At 41.7% G+C, this 22,500-nt stretch overlaps 1 protein-coding gene across 1 annotated transcript in view; it reads left to right on the forward strand.

The window, feature by feature from the left end:
• The window catches only part of LOC138028228 (dynein axonemal heavy chain 8-like), a 105,468-nt gene that overhangs the window by 25,546 nt on the left and 57,422 nt on the right, over positions 1-22,500 (forward strand). Inside the window, exons 22-46 of the mRNA XM_068875691.1 lie at positions 92-224; positions 1,483-1,718; positions 1,963-2,067; positions 2,697-2,810; positions 2,899-2,961; positions 4,286-4,524; positions 6,408-6,648; positions 8,067-8,266; positions 8,694-8,847; positions 9,320-9,483; positions 9,888-9,990; positions 10,335-10,439; positions 11,193-11,354; positions 12,081-12,305; positions 12,865-13,117; positions 13,710-13,808; positions 14,159-14,346; positions 14,720-14,806; positions 15,444-15,551; positions 15,632-15,766; positions 16,495-16,656; positions 17,475-17,721; positions 18,776-19,017; positions 19,851-19,991; positions 21,270-21,525. Coding sequence (XP_068731792.1) covers positions 92-224; positions 1,483-1,718; positions 1,963-2,067; positions 2,697-2,810; positions 2,899-2,961; positions 4,286-4,524; positions 6,408-6,648; positions 8,067-8,266; positions 8,694-8,847; positions 9,320-9,483; positions 9,888-9,990; positions 10,335-10,439; positions 11,193-11,354; positions 12,081-12,305; positions 12,865-13,117; positions 13,710-13,808; positions 14,159-14,346; positions 14,720-14,806; positions 15,444-15,551; positions 15,632-15,766; positions 16,495-16,656; positions 17,475-17,721; positions 18,776-19,017; positions 19,851-19,991; positions 21,270-21,525 — 4,162 coding nt within the window. The remainder of the gene's footprint in view (positions 1-91; positions 225-1,482; positions 1,719-1,962; positions 2,068-2,696; positions 2,811-2,898; positions 2,962-4,285; positions 4,525-6,407; positions 6,649-8,066; positions 8,267-8,693; positions 8,848-9,319; positions 9,484-9,887; positions 9,991-10,334; positions 10,440-11,192; positions 11,355-12,080; positions 12,306-12,864; positions 13,118-13,709; positions 13,809-14,158; positions 14,347-14,719; positions 14,807-15,443; positions 15,552-15,631; positions 15,767-16,494; positions 16,657-17,474; positions 17,722-18,775; positions 19,018-19,850; positions 19,992-21,269; positions 21,526-22,500) is intronic.

Below are 22,500 nucleotides of genomic sequence, written 5' to 3' on the forward strand. Positions count from 1 at the left end.
AAATATGCGTATCAGTTATTGCTTTCCTAACATCTCGTTTTACAAGAGTGAAATGGTTGTTAACCTTTTTATTTAATTCTGCATGTTGTAGGATTTTGTGGCTGCAGATCCAATCCTTTCCGAGTTTAAAGCTGAGATTTTGAAGTATCAGAACTTAGAGCAAGAAATTGAAAACATCGAACCAACCTTCAGATTGGGACATGGAGCGATTGAAATGTTTTCAGGTGTGTATTGTGGTTTTCTCGTCTAGAAACGTCACATGACCAGGCGTTTCATCAAGGCCGGTTACCGTCGGTCTACTGCCGCCTATAGGGCCTCTCAGCAGCGTTTATTTTGCCCACAAGCAGGCTCACATGTTTGGGATCGCACTAAGTTCACGGCCGCCTATTCCACCATTGCCATCCGCTTATAGATAAAGTTATTGAAACCCTTGTGTGCAAGACAAATTAAACCTTCAAAATATTTCGTCTGTAGTTGTGTGGCATAGCGCAGTTCATTCTCGTCACCAGAGCCTCGGATGCATGCGCCGTAGGGTTCTCATAGTCAAAAATTGGCTATTTGAATCTTACGGCGCCTGCTTACTCCTCGTGCTAACATGAATGCACCTATTAGAGACGATTTTGATTGTTGTTCACGAAAACCAATGAGAAGACACTTTGTTTCAGGGTTCCCCAGAGCTCTTCTCTCCATCAGTCAAGAGAAGAGATCTGGGGTAGAGATTGAGCGCAGTGGTTTTAAGGTGCAATACGGAGATGCGCTGAGCCTTTAAATCCCACCCTGACCAGGCTTTAGCTTCAATGTTTTTGTCAATAGTCAATTGGCTCCAGTGTTGAAGTGTGAAATGCGCTATCCTCTGGTTTAATTGCTATCTAGTATCTTTATTGGTTTTAATAGCGCTTGTTCGACCACTGAAAAGTAGTCTATCCGGTATATAGCACTGCATGCTAGTATCCAAACCTTTCGAAAAATCGCAGTCTAGCTGATTTATCGCCTTTCAATTTGGGTTAGGGACGGTGCCTACTATTGTTATTGCGCATACGTTCTGCGCATCTCGAGATACTCGAATTTCCTGTGGGTGGTGCTTATTAATACAGGGCTATTTTTTTTGCGCAGTTCTAAACTATGCGGAGAAAGAAGAACTTAGCAAGTGCTATTGGTATCCAAAATGAAAATTGGGGGTAACCACGCATTTTTCAGAGATAATTAAGCTTCAATTTGGAAAAGAACGCCATACACTGCCTCGTATTTTAAAGCTTTTTGCAAATACCCCCAATTTTCTTTTTGGATTTTAAGATCTGCTTTTCCCGTATATTCATTAACCCACGCAAAAGTACCTTTGAATTAGTAGGCACCGTCCTTAAGCTAAGCCGTTAAGAGTAATTTTTACAGTTTGGTTTTTTGTATACAAATCCCAAAAAGGTCAATTCTTGAAATACTACTGAAGTGTTTTCATATTGGCTCTTTGCTTTAATTCATTTTCAGAGCCGTTCAAACTTGCGCTACGAGTTGAAATCAAAGCCTGGAAGCTGTTATTCGGTCACAGCATCAACGCTAAATACAAACAACAAATGGATGAAATCACTCAATTCGTATCTGAGTACAGCAAGCGCCTTGCTCGGCAGATCAATGATTTGGAAGACGTGAGGAATGCAATGGCCGCTCTGGAGGATGTACGACAGAATGAGATTCGAATCGACATGATCCTTGGACCAATAGAGGTATTCCACTTAATGATGTCAAAAATGACCCCTCGCTAAGTTGCTTTCACTTTCAGCGATGTTTTTCTTCACAATTTTTCATCACTGAAGTCAATACAAAGCAAGTGCAAAATTCTTAAACACGTATTCCGGAAAAGGTATTTTTATTTGGACAATATCCAGCTCCTTTTTCCGGCTAGTTATCAAGTGGGAACGTTTATACCAGTTGTCTGACTATAACATTTTTCTTTGATTTTTTTTCCAGGAAGCATATGCCATGCTGAACAGGTTTGAGGTGTCTGTAGCTCGCGAAGAAGTGGATGGTGTAGACACTTTGAGATACTCCTTTGAGAAGCTTCTTGCTCAAGCGGTCAGTGAGAGCTTGTAATTTTGACTCAAAATGCCTTTTTGGCTTAAATACTATCCAAGTGCTCCGCCAGCACTCATCAAATCATAGTTAATAGAGGGGGCTGGTTTTGAAGCTCGGCAAACATCAAAGGAGCAAACAAAGATGCCAAGATTTAGGTTGGAAAGTCCACGACCAATCTTCTGTTTTGCGCTCATACACTATGCATGAATTACGTAACCAACACGTTTCTATTGGTTAGTTCCTCAGTACGAGAAAACGACTATTGTGTTTTGTGCACGGTCAAGGCCAAAAACAGAGAGTAAAAACCTACAACAAGAAATTTGTTGGGTTTCATAACCATTCCCCTCTATTAACTATGATCAAATCTGTATCGACTTCTGGTTGAAAGGCACGACTACCTAGACTAAACTTAAAGCCTCTTCCTTCTTAAAACAGAGGGAATTGTAACGCCCGCGAAAAAGGCCCGAAACCAGTATAATCGTCTGACGTTTGACAGCCGGACTACAATATTATGAGGGGAAGCGTTAATATGGCACTAGCCGTGACTTGTCATATAAAGACTCCTGGGGTTTACAGGAAAACAAAGTAAATAAAAAATAAATTGACATCTTGTGTTCTTGCACCGTTAGGGACAAGTACAAACACACTTGGTCAAGATTCAACCCAAGTTCAAAGCTGATTTGCTGGATCAAGTCGTGGTCTTTCGAGACAGCTCCACCAACTTTATGTCAGACTACGAAGATGTATGTGATGGCGTAAATGATTATTTAAAATGAATCTGTTTTTTCTTGTCAGTTTTAATTGAAATCCGCATTATTAAATCTGGCTTAGGTTGGTCCAATGGTGCCTGGTATCACTCCACAAGAGGCCAGCGAAAGACTCAACACCTTTCAGGTAATTCTTAAAGGTCATTGATTCATACGCACAGTTCAGTTTGGTAATTCAATAACTAGTATACATCTCACCTTAATTTTACTTATCCTGGGGCGCATTCTTTCGAACATTTTGATTTCGGAATAGATACTTCCAAGAGAAAATGAGGGGACAGAGAAGGAGGCTCCCGGTCCAGCCCTTGGGATATGTCATGTCCACGAAAGTTATTTTTAGACGAGCGGAAGTCTTCCGAGACGTCCGCATGCAGGCCAACCTCGGTCCGATGTTTGAAAGAAAATATATATTCATCAGCCTTCCACGTGCGCCATCATTTTCTCTTTTCACTAAGAACCTGAGAGCGAAGCAAGACTGCATGCGGACGTCTCGGAAGACAGACTTCCGCTAGAACAAAGACTTCCGCTCGTCTAAAAATAACTTTCGTGGACATAACATATCCCGGCCAACGCCTTGAGCCTCCCTCTCTGTCCCCTCATTTTTTCTTGATACTTCTTATAAAGCGAGTTCCAAGGCCGTACTTTGAGGTAAGACACGAAAAGTGAGATACCGTAACTTTAGTGCAACCCGACAAAGCGACGTTAGTAAGACGTAAGTCATGTCTCTGGATACAAAAAAGTAAAATTTTAAATTGAGTTGGTCGTACTGTAGAAGCTCTCTCTCCGTGGGTTCCTTGTCCGCTTCATGCATTGGCTGTCTCCTTCCTCCAAACAATTTATTCCCTGGAAAATACGGTTCCCTTAAATTGGCCAATCGTAGCACGAGTAGTAGCTGAGAGAAACAATTCAGTAATATGATTATACAATAAGCTCAATAATACACGCATTTTGATTGGTTCTCACCTATGATCTATTAGAGGACAGATGCATAGCTGACGTTATCATCAAAACTTTGAATTGTTTAAAACCGATAGATTCCATGATACCGTACGTTTGTTTTACGTCATCTGTGATCTTTTACTGAGCAGACGCTTGGCATGAAATCTATTTGTTAAATATATGATGTTCTTTTGGAACTTATTCCGTTCATGGTAAATACAGAATAGCGTTTAGTTTCTTCTGATCTAGATAGTAGGTTAAACAGAATGAAGAGAAGAGTCATTATACATTATGTGCGTTCTGTTTTCGAAAATTCCTCATGTTTTGCGGCTGGAGGGAATACCAAACTAAATAATTATTCTCCTCTAATCTGTATTCTGAGGCCCCGCTGATTCAACGTTTTGGTGTATTCATGAACTAGAATATTGAAAAACAAATAGTTCTAACATAATACACCCACAGCCAGTACGAGATTCCAGCCCCGATTTCACAATCTTTGTTACCGTTTTCAGACTCGTTTCGATGAACTCTGGCGTAAGTATGTCACTTACTCGGGCGGGGAACAGTTGTTTGGTCTGCCTGTGACAGACTATCCGGAACTAGCTCGGACCAAGAAAGAACTGGGATTGTTACAGAAGCTTTACGGCCTTTACAATGCTGTTATTGATGGTGTCAACGGCTACTATGATATCTTGTGGACGGAGGTGGACATAGAAAAGATCAACAACGAGCTACTTGATTTTCAGAACAGGTATTTTGTAATAGCCCATTTCCGAGTTGCTACATGCCTCAGTTTCAAAGCGAGTCCTGGTGCACAAACATTAGAATGGAAATGGGTTGCGTATTCTTATGCAAATCAAACTCATTTCCCTTACAATTGAGCACTAAGACTCACTTCGAAACCGAGACAAACAGCAACTCGGAAATGGCCCATTTATATCCTATTCTTTGATTTCACTCACGTGATGGGACAGCCATGTTGGTGCCAAAATAATAGGAAAATGTGGCTCACGTTTTGCATAATAAGTCAAATTCCCGAAAGACTTCTTGGCTGTTGTTCTTTCCACCAACCTGGCTGCCGTGACGGCAGGTGGAATCAAAGAACGTCGGTGAATTAACATGGTCATTGGGGTGACTGTACCCCTGAAATCTATTGTTGCTCACAACAGCAGAAACAAAAAGGAAATGTACTTTATTTAAGTGTCTAGTCGTTCTAGCGCTGGAGCACTAATTGCGGACACTGTAAACTGAAATCAACATTTAACACAAATCAAGTCAAATGTTGGTCTTTTAGCAGAGGGGAAAACCGGAGTACCAGGAGAAAAACCTCTCAGTGCAGAGTATAGAACCAACAACTCAACCCGCATATGACGCCGAATCTGGGAATCGAATCTGGGTCACGTTGGTGGGAGGCGAATGCTCTCACCACTGCGCCATCCCTGCACCCCAACGACACTTAGGAAGCACCCTGAATAATATGATTGTGGGCTGTGTAGTTATTGAATCAATTTATCGTGTGATACCGACAATTTTCATGAGGCGCGGTGGCCTCACTTTTAGAGTGCTCGACTCCGGATCGAGTAGTCCGGGTTCGGGTCCTGGCAGGGGACATTGCGTTGTGTTCTTGGGCAAGACACTTTACTCTCACGGTGCCTCTCTCCACCCACGTGTATAAATGGATACCGGCGAAAATGCCGGGGGTAACCCTGCGATGGACTAGCATCCCATCCAGGTGGGAGTAAAAATACTTCTGGTCGCTTCATGCTATAGAAAGCGGAGATAAGCGTAGGCCTGATGGGCCTTTCTAGGCTCGTAACAAAGACTACCGACAATTTTGGAAAGTAAAAAGGCTTAGAGATTTGGAGTTAACAGGCCATTTTCGAATTATCAAATATTCAGCTTGATAGTGAGGCAGTGAGGACAAAAACAATAGAAACACGTTGGTATGAATGTGAAAAATATTAACATATCATCCACTTTCCTTTGTCTTTGTCTTCACTGCCTCATTATCAAGCTGAATTTTCATATATCGAAAAAGGCCTATTGAAGCTACCTGAGTGATTCTTGGGTTGAAATGACAAAAGAATCCAGTGAAATGTCGCAAATTCTTTGCTTTGAAAGAGAAAAATAGCTGTGGTTACACACACCTTGGGTTTGGTTCAGCTCAGGTATCATGCTAATGCTACCCTTGGGAATGAGGTTACACAGTAATATAATTAGATATGAGTTCACTGACCTTGCAAATTAGTTCTGCTTTATGATGGCCAAATCACCTCAGGGAGCAGATAAACCGTACTTTTCAGTTCAGGAACTGTCGTGGGAAGTTCTTTTGTTCTTTTTGATGTATCCATGGAAATAACCCTAGAGCAGTTTCGGTTTAGGGAAAGCTTGCGGTTACACACAAGAACGTCCTTGCCTGTGGGCAAACGCTCAAACCCATGTGTAAAAGGGTTAGTGTAACCACAGCTAATGTAACGACTCCGAGGAATTTGGTTGGCTTATTCTGATTGATGGGAACCCTGCAACCTTTGTCGCTCAGTATATTTCCGCAACTTAACCCATACGTTTCCAGAAGTCGGTTAGACAAGGAGCCCTTTAATGTCTTACTTGGGGAATACTCCCTCAATTCCTTAGGTGCCGAAAGCTGCCGAAAGCTCTGAAGGAATGGCAAGCATTCAACGAGTTGAAGAAGAAAATTGATGACTTCAACGAATGCTGCCCTCTCCTGGAGTTGATGGCAAACAAAGCCATGAAAGACCGTCACTGGGACAGGATAGCGAATGTCACGGGTCACAAGTTTGACGTGGAGTCAGAAAACTTTTTGCTAAGGAATATCATGGAAGCTCCGCTGTTAGAGAACAAAGAAGATATTGAGGTAAGTTAACACTTCTAAGGTGTGTTAAACTTTAAAGGGAACCTCCACTCTCACTACAGAATAAGTTTAAACCGAAGAAAATTATGATTACAAACAAATTTGTTTTTAAAAAGTGTTTATATCAGGAAAAGTGAATCAGTTTTAAAATCGCATATTTTCACTTACAAATTTCGCGGCCGCAGCCATCTTGAATAATTGTGACGTGTTACGGTTTCCTATTGTTCTAACACAAAGAGCTTTTGTCTAATAACAACAGGGTAACGTAACACGTCACAATTATTCAAGATGGCGGCGCTTGCGAAATTTGAAACAAAAATAGGCGATTCTAAACCTTATTTCTTTCGGATGCAAAAGCGTTCTTTGAAAATATTTTAGATTGACTTGACTGTAACAGTTATTTCCTATTATTTAAAGTTATTTTTTTGTTGAAGTGGAGGTTCCCTTTCAGTCGAATCAGCAAGATCATCGGCAGTACCGCATCAAATAAGGTTTGATTTACAGCTAAACCTGTCAAAGCTTCGATGCGTTTCACCTTCTTTCTTTTTTCGCGTCGTGCCGTTTTTTTTTTCCCCGCACCCTTTCTTTTTCATCATCCCCATGATCCTTACGGAGTCTCGTATCCCGTAGCCTTTCTTCTATGACGCTTCTTGTCCTTCGTCGTGACCCAATCTTGGCCTTTCCACTTTACTCATGTCTTTCGTTTTTTCTTTCTGTTTTACTTCCATCTCTCCTAAGTTAGTCATTGTGTCGCGTTATTCTGGTGCCCGTTCATTTGTTATTTCTACCAGTCTTAGAAAATTCCTTTTTCGCGTATGAGAAAATGAGTGAAGCTTGTTAACGGGTTCTCTGTTATTCTACTCATGTCAATTTTCACCTTGATGTCAGTTTGATATCCTACAACAGTGTTCAAAGAACGACATCATCACAAATCAAGGTTTTTTTTAGGTTGGGTCAACAATGGTAGGGCGGACCAGGGATTGCCTAGATACCTCTTGGTTTCAGACCAAAACTCATACTAGAGCGGTTTTCAATTGAGTGTCGAAAGTAATTGGCGAATTACTTTGGTTTTGCGTTACTTCACTCAGTGATTGGTTTAAAATTCTCGCGCCACTTTTTCAACCAGTCAGAAGTGAGACCAAAACCAATCGAGGCTCGTTCGTGCACATTTTCCCGTGCTTAATTGTGCCGGCTACGTGTAATTACTTCGAGTTTTGATTGGTTTACTGGATTGTCTCCGTCCTTTTTGATTGGCCAAAGTAATTAGTTGGTTTTGGTTTTACGACATTCGATTGAAACTCGCTCTATTGGAGTTGTCCCAAACAAAGGTGAAGAGAGCGCTTTTGTTGTACCCCTCCTTCACTGACTGAAGACACGGGTCTGCGTCTGGTAACCACTTTTTTTTTTTTTGCATCTTCCAGGACATCTGCATCTCAGCAGTCAAAGAGAAGGACATCGAAGCAAAGCTGAGTCAGGTTGTAGCAGAGTGGAAGTCACAAGTGTTCAGTTTCGGAACGTTCAAAAATCGCGGAGAACTGCTCCTGAAAGGAGGCGAAACCACTGAGATCATCTCACTCCTGGAAGACAGTCTTATGATGCTGGGCTCTTTGCTTAGTAACAGGTCAATATTAAGATATTACCGGCCACCCCATTGTTACCCGGGCTTTACTAATGGCGGTTTATATTGTTGGGTAAAATTAAACAATGTTAATGGCGTTTTGGCCTTTCGAAGCACTCGCAATTTTCATAATAAAAAACGTGTCTCCCAGCATTTTTTTTTTTGAGTATCACTAAAATGGCGTAGCTTAGTCGGTTATTGCGCGGCCTTCTGAGCTGGAGGGTCGCTAGGTCGATCCCTGTCATTCGATCGACGTCTGTTTCGACTTTCCTCTGATCCATGTAAGTGTAGCTTTGAATACCCGTAAAACGGAGGTGCGCACCGAGGGCCACAAGTTTATCAGTAACTCTAGTTGACTGTCACGTGCTACCCTCGTAAACATAAGGACCTTTACTTTTACCTTTAAATGGACGCGACGTTTGCTTTGTAGATACAATGCGCCATTCAAGAAAGACATCCAGGCATGGGTCCAGAAGTTGTCCAACACTTCTGATATCATCGAAAATTGGATGATTGTTCAAAACCTGTGGGTTTACCTGGAAGCTGTCTTTGTAGGCGGTGACATCGCTAAACAACTTCCACAGGTAAGAAAAATACAACAGATATCTGTTTGAGTGGACGTTTAAGTACTATCTTTATTAAATAACTTATCCTTTGACGAAATAATACAAGGCGGATTCAAGAAATTGGTTTAGGTGCAGTAAAGCCAGCTGGCCAAAATCAGATTTCTGTAGCAAGAGATCAAACTGAAACCGGGGGGCTTCCTTTGCGTTGATTCCCTGAGCCGCGCTCTTTTGCCTTTAAGTGGAAAGCTCTTTTCAACGCTTTGCTCGCCTTTGACGGAGACTTTACCTACAGCGACTGTCCTGCATGCAACTCATGATCATTGGAGTGTAGCAGTACTCTCAGAGAGTTACTTTATTTTACAAACCGTAGGTTTACGATCCGGTCGCGTCCTAACCTGCCAATTACATAACTCTTGCACCATCTACTTTGGATCGCAGTGTACTTAAGAGTGCATTTTAACATTGGCTTGGTGTGCTAAATTTATTGCAGGAAGCCAAGCGCTTTGCTAATATTGACAAGTCTTGGGTCAAGATCATGACGCGTGCGCATGAGACACCCAACGTGGTCACGTGTTGTGTGGGCGACGATACATTGGGTCAGCTGTTGCCTCACTTGCTGGAGCAGCTCGAGCTGTGTCAGAAATCACTCACAGGGTAAGGCTTATCCATGCCGGGAGTAACCCATTGCAAGGATCTCTTCACTTAAGACCGGATTTTAGCGGATCTGAAAAAAAAGGCATATTATTAGAGTTCTCTGATAGCATTATTGAGGCGAACATGTGTATTGTTGAAAAAAAAAATATATATATATATATGACCATATATGGAAAATGAAATGAAAATTAATGGAGCAACTTAAACAACTTCGCTACAAAGAATGAATTTGCATTTTGCACTCCCTCTGTGTAATCTTCTGTTCTTCAAGTTTGAAGAGCCAAATATCGAGGATCACAAACACAACGCAAGAAGGGAAGGATTTTATAGGAAAATTATTGATACTGATGTCCCTGTGGGAAATCTAATAGCTAAGGAAAATTCTTGTTTTCTTTTTCGTTTAGATATCTTGAAAAGAAACGTCTTGTGTTTCCCCGGTTCTTCTTTGTTTCTGACCCCGCTCTTCTGGAAATCCTCGGACAAGCTAGCGATTCACACACTATACAGGTTTGGACATAAAAGATAATAGACGGAACCTTTCACGAACAACAAGAGGCTAAGTCGTCGTTAACTCGGATTTTCACATAGAATCTTTGCAAAAAAGCCGGAAGTGAAAACTCTGACCAATGTGTACAGGAAGCATTAGTGATAATACAACATTAACAGGAGGTATGCTGCTCAGTCGCTTTCTCTTGCCTGCTTTAACCTTAAGGTAACCCTAACCAGAACTCATCCACAAAAAATTACGTATAAATACTTTGTTAATTAGCTTTTGCGTATGTACCATTTGAAGAATCGAGCGTTAATCTGGACCAGCTTCCTGACCACACATTTTCTTGTCTTTTCTGTAGGCTCACCTTTTGAACGTGTTTGACAACGTTAAAAACGTTGAATTTCACGAGAAAGACTACGACAGAATCTTGGCTATCATATCATCTGAAGGAGAAACAGTACAGGTCAGACCATGAGCATAAACGTAGACCTTTCTCTTATGTGATTATACAAAACTGTGCAAAAATCCATGGTGGGTGAACATTTTCCGATGTTAAATATTGAAGAATTGAGAATAGAGCAGTAGGGCTGGTGTAGGTCCTAACAACTAAACCTGCACCAAGAGAAGCATGGTGTTTCAGCACTTTCTGCACCCAAGTGTTGAGTTAAGCGTTAGCCACAGATTCAATTTTGTTCCTTAGAACTTATAGTCGGTTCCACCCGCAGAAAACGGGCGAAATATTTTTCTCTAGCAGATATCCAGAGACGAATTTCTCAACGGCCAGTTTGGCTTTTAATAAAAGTTAAGGTGTAAAATCCCTTTTATTTTTCTTAAAAATTTCTATTCACCTGTTTCGACAACGCATGAAGTAACCGCTTACAGGAATTGGCAAAACAGCACAGCTCTCAGTGAAGAGGTGGCCATCCATAATTGGTTACTTTGATGATAATCTATTTTCTTTTTTATCGGACACTACGCGAACTTTGATTGGCTTCAGTGCGGCCCGCTAATTTCGTTTCTTGATAAAAAGATGTAGTTAATGTCTTAGTAATCTCGTTTTCTCGGGCCTTTCTGTAAGTTAAGGTTCCGTATGTTTTCTTCTTTTATTGATGAACTTACCTAAATCTCATTCGTAACTTACAGTGCAACCCAAGAAAACGAGGCCAGTTAGAGGTACAACCTGATTTTCTGTTGACTTGCACTTATCCCTTTACAGTTAGAGACTGCAGTTATGGCGAAGGGCAACGTGGAGTTGTGGCTAGGGGACTTGCTGAATCAATCCATGAATTCACTGCATGCTGTCATCAGGGATGCATATCATGCCATTAATGATGGCGGTTTCAATCTCATGAATTTCCTTGGCCAGTTTCCTTCGCAGGTATGAGTAGCCTCCCACGCAGAGGTTCTTAGGGCTTCGTCACGCGTCCTTTCCCCACTAACGTCTGCTGAAACGAAAAACCTCTTCCGTTCGTGGATTAAGGACCAATCAGAGGCCGTTTTCCAGTTCCATTGGTAAACTCGTGTATTCTATGGCATTCTTTCGCGGCATGTGATTGGCTATGCACAACACAATTAGTCAATGCTGATTAGTTTCTTTAAATTAGTGGGCAATCAGCCGTTGAACTGAAGTGGTTTTTCGTTTCAACAAACGTTAGTGGGGGAGGAACGCGTGTTGAAGCCCTAAGAACCTCTGTTTGGGCGGCTAAGGTATGAGATGAGTCTCGAGGAATGTCCCTGTATTCTCGATACATGCAACCAATTCCGTAAGAAAATGATTCCCATGGAGCAAGGTGGTATTTCACACCAATAAGGCAATCATTGTGCCTACTCGAGAAATTGAAAATTCAGAATGTTCATTGTCATATTTTAATCTCCATATTTCTTCCGCACTTCAGCGGTTATCATTTACACGTGCCAAACCGCAAACTGCGAATGTCATTGAAGTTCAATTTACTGTTATTGTATAAATTATACGATCAAAAAGTGGTCACAGCAAAACAAATTTGCGACTGAAGAATCAGGAATGATGGAAGAGTTATGGACGCCCTTTCTATTAGTTTTTGAAATTATTTTGATTTTGTTTGATTGTTCCTTTTGTTGCCAGGTTGGATTATTAGGCATTCAGATGATTTGGACCAGGGATGCTGAGGAAGCCTTGAAGAACGCGCGATCTGACAGAAAAGTCATGGCGGCGACAAACCAAAAGTTTCTGAATCTACTGAACTCGTTGATTGAGGTTACGACGCAGGAACTTACCAAGATGGAGCGCACCAAGTTTGAGACCTTTGTCACCATTCATGTGCATCAAAGAGATATCTTCGATGACTTGGTAATACACGATCATTGATCTTTATTCCTAATAGGGACCTTTACAACGGAGGACGAGGACCGGACATTGAGTACCAGTTTTCCGTAATGAGCATGCGCATAAAGTTTGGAGGCCGGCATTTTTCGACGTGCGCGTGCTCAGAACGGAAAGTCGTGCTCGCGCTGGTCCCTGTCCTCCGATCTAACGGTCCCTCATGACCTTGACGAGTTTCACTCTAGTTCAGAGCTGGGGGTTTTGAGGTTAAAAATTTCCTTATTTGGATGTAACGTAGCTCGTGCATTTTCCCGCACGTGCAGCTTCATCTTATTTTTGTCCATATTTGGGCATAAAATTGGTGTCCTAAAATCCTCAGCTTTGTTCCAAGGAAAAGAGTTGCTAGTTACGCGCTTCAAGGTCACGATTCACCCCCATGGTCATAACTCATAACTGTTTCTACGACAAAGATATGAAGGACAAGGATAAAACAATTCAAGGACACAAAGGACGTAGATACACATCTCATAAACCCTTGCATTTTCTTCAGTGCTGAAGTAAAAAAAGTATTTTACACGTTCTTTAGGTAAAGATGCATATCCGTTCAGTGACAGACTTTGAGTGGCTGAAGCAATCTCGCTTCTACTTCAAGGAAGACATAGACGACTGTATCATCTCCATCACGGATGTAGACTTTAGCTACCAAAACGAATTTTTGGGCTGCACAGACAGACTCGTTATCACTCCACTAACAGACAGATGCTATATAACATTAGCTCAGGCATTGGGCATGTCAATGGGGGGTGCACCCGCTGGCCCTGCTGGTACTGGCAAGACTGGTAAGCCTTTTTGACATGTATAAGTGGTGGTACACTAGGAGAGCAGTAATCCTTAAGGTGTAAGAAGTCACCATAGCAGGTTTACCAAGCTGAATGATTACGTCACTGACTCCGCCGTGTTGTAATTTCATAAATTTTGATCTTAAAAGTTCCTAAAATGGAAATGGCGAAAATGGTCAGCCAATTGTTAGAATAGATACTCGGATACCACGTTACAATTTGTTTTATATCGTAACTATTGCATCTCGCATTTGATATAGATTGTGGCCTGTTGAGATGATGTGGTTTGTCCACTCTAAGTTTGCAGTACGTTTTACTGCGCACCGGTGGCTCAGTTGGTTGAGCACCGGGCTCCCACGTGGGAGGCCGTGAGTTTGACTCCGGCCGGAGCAATACTCAGGGTCTTAAATAATTGAGTAATGACATCTGAAAATGGTTGCACTCTCTAGTGTTCTCGGATTAGGACAATAAACCGTCTCACAACCCTTCAATGTTCATAACCCTGTCGGACCTAAAAGAACCCACACACTATTCGCAAAAAGCAGGGCATTCGAGTTCCCGAGTTCTTGTATCGTTTATCTTACTTTCACAGAAACAACAAAAGACATGGGTAAGGCACTTGGAAAATACGTGGTTGTATTCAATTGCTCTGATCAGATGGACTTCAGAGGACTAGGCCGGATTTACAAAGGTACAACTTGTTATTAAAATCTTACAATAGGAGGTGTGCCGTGTAAGCAAAACCAAGGTAAATAGGTTTTTACATGCGGCGGCTACGATGGCTACAAACAGCGAATCCCCGTATCCCAATCATGAGTTTAGAGGGCAGTTCCTCATGACTAAACAATAAAACCAACTCAACATTACTACTGACTTGAGTAAGTTTGTCAACAACCCTAAAAGCGAGCGGTCAGCGAGCGAGCCACGCAGTCGCGAGAGGCACATGACAAAACAAAACCGCGCGACCACGAAGGACTTTGTGAAAGTCTAACTTGATTACGAAACGGCTCTCTTATCCTGTAATTCCTTGTTTCGTACCAGGTTTAGCGCAATCTGGCAGTTGGGGTTGTTTTGACGAGTTTAATCGTATCGAGCTGCCTGTATTGTCAGTTGCTGCCCAACAAATCTACATCGTGTTAACAGCCAAGAAAGACAGAAAGAAACAGTTCGTGTTTACAGATGGCGATGTTGTTGATCTCAATCCTGAATTTGGTATTTTTCTCACCATGGTAAGTGTTCAGGGTTATTATATGGCAAGAAATGCTCAGGCTAAATAGAGCTCTCTGATTGGTTAATTATTGGTCGGGATTTTAGAGTACGGACCATTACCATGGAAACGACCCGTTTCCTTATTTTTTCCCACTCCAGGGACTTTGAATTTGAGCGAAACACAAAATGTTTTTAAAAACCGGATTTTAATTTTTTTATCACGACATTACAATTATAGCAAGCGGAATTTTGTTTTACATGAAAAGGTTACCGTTCAAAGTTCGCTTTCCGAGGTGCAGATATCTCACTCATTGTTGCCTTCCCTCATTTCACTTACCAATACGAATACGACTTACGAATACGACTTAACTTACAAGCCTTTTTCTCGTTTAGAACCCAGGATATGCGGGTCGGCAGGAATTACCAGAGAATCTCAAAGTCCAATTTCGTACAGTGGCCATGATGGTTCCTGACAGACAGGTATGTTGATTCCTTCATTTTAATATGCTATCTGGTGGAAGCTTTTCTGTTTTTGGTCAAGTAGTAACACGCTACTGAAGGAGGACTTCGTATGATTCCTTTCTGGCCTCGGTTGTTCAAAGGTGGATAATGCTATCCACCGGATAAATCACTATCCAACTGGAGCCTGGCCAAAATGTACCAATAGTATATACCACACAAGTGAATAGCGAAATTCCGCACATTCTGATTGGCTAGTTCCGAGGTGAATAGCAAGTACTATCATGATTCACCTCTGAGCACACGGAGAAAAACGAAATGGCTTATCGTTCAGCTTCGGTTACCGAAGAGCAAATTTTATCGATAGACTCGGCTGATCAACATGCGTGGTAAATAGTAAAACAATTATTCGCCTTAGTGTTGGTGAAGGTGGTAGATAATTACCAAACCGCGAAGCGGCAATTTTCGTTTGAGGATGGAACGAGATTTCGAGATTCCCATTTGGGTATGCATCGCTTCGCTTGGTGATGGCTTAAAAATAATAGAAACAGTCTTAGCCAATTAGAGGTGGAAACAAATCCATGCGGCATGATCGTATGTGCCTGTATATTGTGGTCTTTACTTAAATCTGACCTTTGCCTTATCTATTGCTCTGTAGATCATCATGCGTGTAAAACTTGCCAGCTGTGGTTTCATCGAGAATGTGATCCTGGCTCAGAAATTCTTTACGCTGTACAAACTGTGCGAAGAACAGCTCAGCAAACAGGTCCGTTCGATTTTCCTCTTTTATCCAAGATAACTGTAAACTATAGCAGATGCTAAACGTGTCTTGTCCGTTTGTTGTAGGTTCATTATGACTTTGGATTGAGGAATATTCTTTCCGTGCTGCGCACACTGGGTGCGGCCAAACGAGCAAACCCTCAGGACAGCGAAAGTACCACTGTTATGAGAGTGTTAAGAGACATGAACCTCTCCAAACTGGTATGGCAGCGATAAATTGCTTCTTTCACAAAAATATCCCATGCTACGAAAACGAAGGAAATATCATCAAACTTCCCTTTCAAAACATAGATACCAAGCGGTGGTTAGTTAAGTAGACGATACAACGATCAAATAATCACGGTACTGATGCTTTCTAATGACGCTGAAGAATCACTCAGTTATCATGACCACTTCCGTTCAAGGCGTTTGCCGGAAGCATGGTTAGCGCGCTAACCATTCATTTGCCTTGTGCTACTGCAACTTGTCAATAAGTTGCCATGGTGCTAAACGAGGTATGCGCTGATCATTCTTCGACTGAGCTACTCGACTCAGGATGCCGAAACGCTAAGCTAGGTATCTACTACAATCCGCTTCCCTGAACCCCCCCCCCCCCCAGCCCCGCCCCAAAGATAACGTCTACCCAGGTCGACCTATTTATTAAAGGGGGAATAAATGGAAAGATTGAAACGGTTTACATTTGACTTTCAACAAGTTCCTTATTAGTCGTTTTTCCTCAGAATCATCTTGCTTGTGACTTTTTCGGTAGTGGAATTCCATCTCTATAATGGGATATGATTCCTCGATCCAAACATTCAGTTTGGCAGTAGTCAATATACCACTTTCTTTAATCTTGCCTCTTCCCCAGATTCGATTGACTGCAAAACGTCTGCATACTAATGTAATGACTGGACTAGTACGGGCTTTTGTTAATAATTCTCGTTTTCTAGGTTGACGAAGATGAACCTCTTTTCCTGAGTCTGATCAATGATTTGTTCCCTGGAATAGTACTGGACAAGGCTGGCTATCCTGAATTAGAGGCCATGATTCAAAAGCACGTGGAAGAGGCTGGAATCATATTTCATCCTCCATGGATACTCAAACTGATCCAAGTACTAGAAATTTGTCATTGAGTTCATCGTTTCAGAGTTCATCTCTTTCAGTGCTGTCTATTGCATAAGCTGAGCTTTAAACCAACAAAAAAATATGTACAGTGGTAAAGCAAGACCATAGCTAGTCGATAGCTCAAACGAACATCGGTGCGATAACGAGTCAAACCACAAAGAAGCTTTATATCGAATTCACTGGTATACCTCTGTAAAACCGGACCCAATAACCCCCTTATTGGTGTTCTGCGTGTAAATTACACAATCACTATTTGCAGACTGCCGATTAACATGTTACCGGTATATCACATTCATTTCGCGTCTGAAATAAGATATTCACTAGATATCAGGCCTGGGTCGTCCAAAACGTGGATAACACTATCCGCTTTCGACTGATAAAGCACTATCCAGCGGATCCGCTGGGTATTGATTTATCCCATGACGAAAAACAATGGCCTTCGTTTCCAACTCGCCATCAGTGTGTGCCAAAGTCCCAAAGAGTTCATGAACAAGTAACCGTTGTATCACAGGGACTATGATGTATCGTTCTTGTTATTGACAAATGTCAAGGGCTAGTTGTGGAAACCCCTCCTTTTGAATCTTTTGTCCAATAGACCATTTTCGAATTCTCACGGCTGGACTGGATCTAGCATGAAATGGAGGCTAATGCGTGCAAATGTTTTCACACACAAATTAATTTGCCCGCATTAGCCTCCATTTCATGATAGATTCAGTCCAGCCATGAGAATTCGAGAATGGTCTATTGACCTTTACAACCCATTTAATTTCAAATTTCACGCGTTGTTTTATTGCTTTCTCGTTAGTTATACGAAACTCAACGTGTTCGCCACGGGATGATGACCTTGGGACCCAGCGGAGCGGGCAAGACAGTTTGTATAAACATACTTATGAAGGCTATGGGGGACTGCGGGGCACCTCATCGAGAGATGCGCATGAATCCCAAAGCCATCACTGCGCCGCAGATGTTTGGTCGCCTTGATGTGGCCACCAATGACTGGACTGACGGAATATTCTCCACACTGTGGCGAAAAACTCTCAAAGCAAAGAAAGGTTTGTACCCCTCGTTAGCCGTCTCTAAAACAATACCGTATTGCGGCAAGATGCTAATGGAAGTCAAGGCAAACCAGTATTAAAATTATCGGTTGTTTTAGATCTGCAAATTACGTCTTTACTTGCTTTCAGGAAAAAAACCTTAAATTGCAGTGGAGAGAGAATAATGCCTTGTTTTTTTTTCTGGTTACCTCGTACGTTTTCCCTTCTTTGTGGAAGTAACCTTCTTCTTTTCGTGTAGTATTAATATAATAATTTATTATATAAACACCAATGAAATACCAAGTGAGCTTTCGCGCGAAAACATCTCCACAGGTAAAAATAACATCTTATCTTATCTCGTGTTTTTCAACACTCGAAGAGAAATTTCGTATCTCCGCGCGGCCATGTAATATCCTCTATTTAATTCTTATTATGCATTCGGAAAGGTTTGAGAGTACATGTTATGCATAAAAGATGCTGGAGGCGCAGCCGAGAGCATCTCTGTTTGTTGAGTGCTCTCTGAATTTCCCGAGAGCGGCACAGATATATAAGTGCTGTAGACCAATCTCGATATATTAAAACTCAGTCCGAAACAAAAGGCATCATCTCGAGGCTCTGGGTTATAAACTCATACAAATCCTTACATTTATTTCCCAGAGCCTCGAGATGATGCCTTTTGTTTAGGACTGAATTGATCTAACCATTGATATGCAAGCTCCAACTCTAAAAACGTCAGACGATAGTCATGGCCCAGGTTTAATAAGGACAATGCGAATCAATGGAAAACAGAGCAATAGAGCCAGGCCTGTATTTATAAACAGTTGCTGAAACCTTGAATAAACAGGCGAACTTACCTTTATTGATGTAAAATACAAAATTGACTTTTATACTTATCAAGAAACTTAGAGACGTTTGTCAGAACTCTGATATCGCGATTCTCATAACTATTGGTCCTTGACACAGGTGTCTGAGGATGTTCCCTTTTACGCTTAAAGCAAGAATCGTTTTGTCTCTTCGAAGAAAAAGAATAATAATATCTATTCGGTTCATGCGCTTTTGCCTCGTGCTTTAGGAGAGCATATCTGGATCGTTCTCGATGGACCTGTAGACGCCATATGGATTGAGAATCTTAACAGCGTACTAGACGACAACAAGACTCTGACTTTAGCAAACGGAGACCGCATTCCAATGTCTCCCCAGTGCAAAGTTGTGTTTGAGCCTCACAACATTGATAACGCTTCCCCTGCTACTGTGTCACGCAACGGTATGGTGTACATGAGTTCATCGGTCATGGATTGGAGACCAATAGTCAAGGTACTATTCGAATCATTTAAAACTGCCCATAAAAAGAGGCAGAGGCCATTTTATATATCAGGGGCTTTTTTAGTTTGTGTTTTTAAGTGCAACTAAACTCAAATATTTTTAGTCTACAATATAGACCTTATTCATAAATGGCGGTCACATTTATAATTCTTTTGTCCACGTGCAAATTAGCCTACCAAGCTTCATTTTAGAGCAAGAATTCTTTTCAATTCACTGTATGGTATCGAGGCTTGGGAGGCTAATTTGCACTTTGACAAAAGAATTATAAATGTGACCGCCATTCATGAATAAGGTCTATATTGTAGACTAAAAATATTTGAGTCTATTGATCTCCCCCCGGAAAGCAACCAGGTTTGACGATTCTTACCTCAAAATTTCGCTTTTTATCTGCCGAGCAGGGCGCGCAAAGTTATCAAAATTAGAGGTAATTTGGACCCACGACCGTGATGTGAGAGGTATGGGTCTATTGTCGATTTTACGTCACAAACTGCTTTGCATTGCAAAATTTCTTTGAAAACAGGAATGCAAAGCAGTTTGTGACGTAAAATTGAGAATAGACCCATATCTCTCACATCACGGTCGTGGGTCCAAATTACTGCCAGTTCTGCCAAGTTTATGTGGCTTGCACGGCACGGAAAAAGTAAAGGTTGTGGGTAGCAATGGTGACATATGTTTGCTTTAGATGGGGAGATTTACATAAGGAATGAGAAATATTTGAGTTTCAGGCGCGCGTCAAGCATAGATGAGTCACAGAACTGAACGAACAGGGCGTTTTCTAAGTGAATCGATTGCTTATTCAAGTGCGTTCTTCGTCTTTTGGACAGGCATGGCTAAATAAGCGGGAACCTCAGGAGCATGACGTACTGGAGCAGTTGTTTGAGTGCGTATTTGACGATGTGTATACTTATGTCAAGCAGAATCTGAATCCAAAGATGGAGGTGCTGGAATGTAATGTCATTATGCAGGTCTGTGTTGAGCCGAAGAGTTGAGAATCCATATTCACACACAATGGTATTTGAACGCTATGGGTCTCCGTAGTGGAGCTTTGCCCTGTGGAGATACCCTGTCTAGTGGCAAAGTTTATAAATAAATAAATAAATAAATATTGAAAAACCCATCTGGAAGAATACAAACTTTTGAATTCGGAATAACGGACCATTCAATTGGAAACTCACCACTGGGTCACACTACCTCCCCGACAACGAGCTGTATTCAGTCGTCTTATGACATCTCAGGAGACTTGAATAAGATTGCAACGGGGAGCATGGTTGGCCCAATGTTGAGAGTACTCGCCTTCCACTGTTCCACAAATGTGATCCGGGATCGATTGCCGGAGTAGATGCCATATGTGGGTTGAGTTTTTGTTGGTACTCCGGTTTTTCCCTCTCATCAAAAAGCAACCTATGATTTGATAGAGCGGTTTACAATTGAGTGTCGAAGTAATTAGCGATTTGTTTGGTTTTGCATTACTTCACTCAGTGATTGGTTCAAAGTTCTCGCACCACTTTTTCAACCAATCAGAAGGGAAACCAAAACCAATCGTGGCTCGCGCGTGCACATTTTCCCGCGCTTTGTGTCGGCTACGTGTAGTTACTTCGAGTTTTCATTGGTTAACTGGATTGCCTCCGTCCTTTTTGATTGGCTAAAGTAATTACTTTGGTTTTGATTTTACGGCACTGGATTGAAACTCGCTCTACCAACCTATGATTTGATATTTGATTTGATTTCTGTACAGTGCCCCCAGTTAGTGCCTCATCGCTAAATACACTTGACACTCAAATATAATTTCATCGTTATCATAGGAGGCAGTGCAGCCCCTGTGGTTAGCGCGCTTACCTTGAGATCTGGAGATCTCACACGTTCTAGCCTCTCGTTGAATTTTTTCCAGGTAGTCCCTGGTTCAATTTTATATGGCCAACTGTTTTGCCTCCGGCCAATTGGGATTCTTAACAGTTTTTCTGTTTAATGCTCGGAGATATTAGCTACTAGCTACTCTAAAAATCCGAGGGTAAATTTAACAAATCGAAAGTGGTTCAGCGTTGCCTGTACTCTTATCGACAACGATATTCGTCATCAGTGTTGTTGTTGACGCGAGCATGACGTGTACAGCGTTGTTTAGACTCTTATCGACAACAGCAAATTAGCCAATCAGATTTCAAGATTACAAGCAATTGTGGTAAAAAATGATACTTACTTATCATCATCATCATCATCATCATTGAATTTCATTTTGTCCTCGGCAGTGCCTTGACCTTTTGGAAGGTCTCATTCCAGGCAAAGAAGAACACCATGAGCTTCATGAGAACCGCGTCGTTGTCAGCGCTAATCACTTAAGCCGGCTGTTTGTATTTGCTTTAATGTGGGGCGTTGGTGCCTTGCTGGAATTGGATGACCGCGCCAAGATGGAGGAGTTTCTTGTAAAACATGGCAAACTTCCGTTACCGGAGATAGAAGAGGGAAGTCAGGACACCATATTTGAGTTTGTTGTTGACGAATATGGTGAGTTCAAACGGGCTTACTTCATTATCATATCGATCAGCTATGATCAGATATGTAGCAAGAAATAATTCCAAAAATATATGCTGTTGGTGTAGATGTCTGTAGACACAACCTAAAAAGTGGTACGATAAACGTATGCTCAGTTGACTGAGGTGTGTCGCTGTTGGTCCTCAATCCAAAGGGATCATACGGCAAAATTACGATGAATGGCTTGTCTATGCTTTTTTTCATGAAGGCATTGCTTTGAGGTTAATTTAAGGGTTACTTGATCACCTTAGCGAGTACTCTATGTAGCCTAGATTTGGGGTGAGAGACCGAATCCTTATATTTGATTTGGCCCTATTCCGATGAAAATTATATGATATCTATTAGTTGTTGTCTGTGCCATACTGCGTGGTTATTTCAAGACTCACACCCTAATAGTCAGTTGGTGTGAAAGTGGAGCATGCGGTCATGGGTGCAAGAGATAAAAATAACCTGCGCAGTATGGGCGCAATCGTAAAATGTATTTCAATAAGCATCATATGACAAAAGGATTTCGTGCCAGGACATCCCCTTTCCTGGCACGCGAAATGTTCTCTTCCGGTTGCCGTCCGCGTCTCAAAAACGCGCGTGCTTAAGGACGGTGCCTACTAATTCAGATATTTTTGCGCAGTTTACTGAATATGCGCGAAAAGCAGATCTTAACAAGTGTTATTGAAATCCTAAAAGAAAACTGGGGGTAACCACGCATTTTTCGAGGATAATTAATCAGCAATATTTGTATAAAGCTTAAAAATACAACGCAATGTATGGCGTTCTCTGCCAAATTGAAGCTTAGTTATCTCTGAAAAATGCATGGCTACCCCCAATTTTCTTTTTGGATACCAAGAGCACTCGCTAAGGCCTGCTTTCTCCGGATAGTTTTAAACCGCGCAAAAATATCCCTGTATTAATAAGCACCGCCGATAGGAAATCCGAGTATCTCGAGATGCG

This window comes from Montipora capricornis, chromosome 13, assembly GCF_036669925.1.
Source record: "Montipora capricornis isolate CH-2021 chromosome 13, ASM3666992v2, whole genome shotgun sequence".
In the NCBI taxonomy this organism is placed as follows: Eukaryota; Metazoa; Cnidaria; class Anthozoa; order Scleractinia; family Acroporidae; genus Montipora; species Montipora capricornis.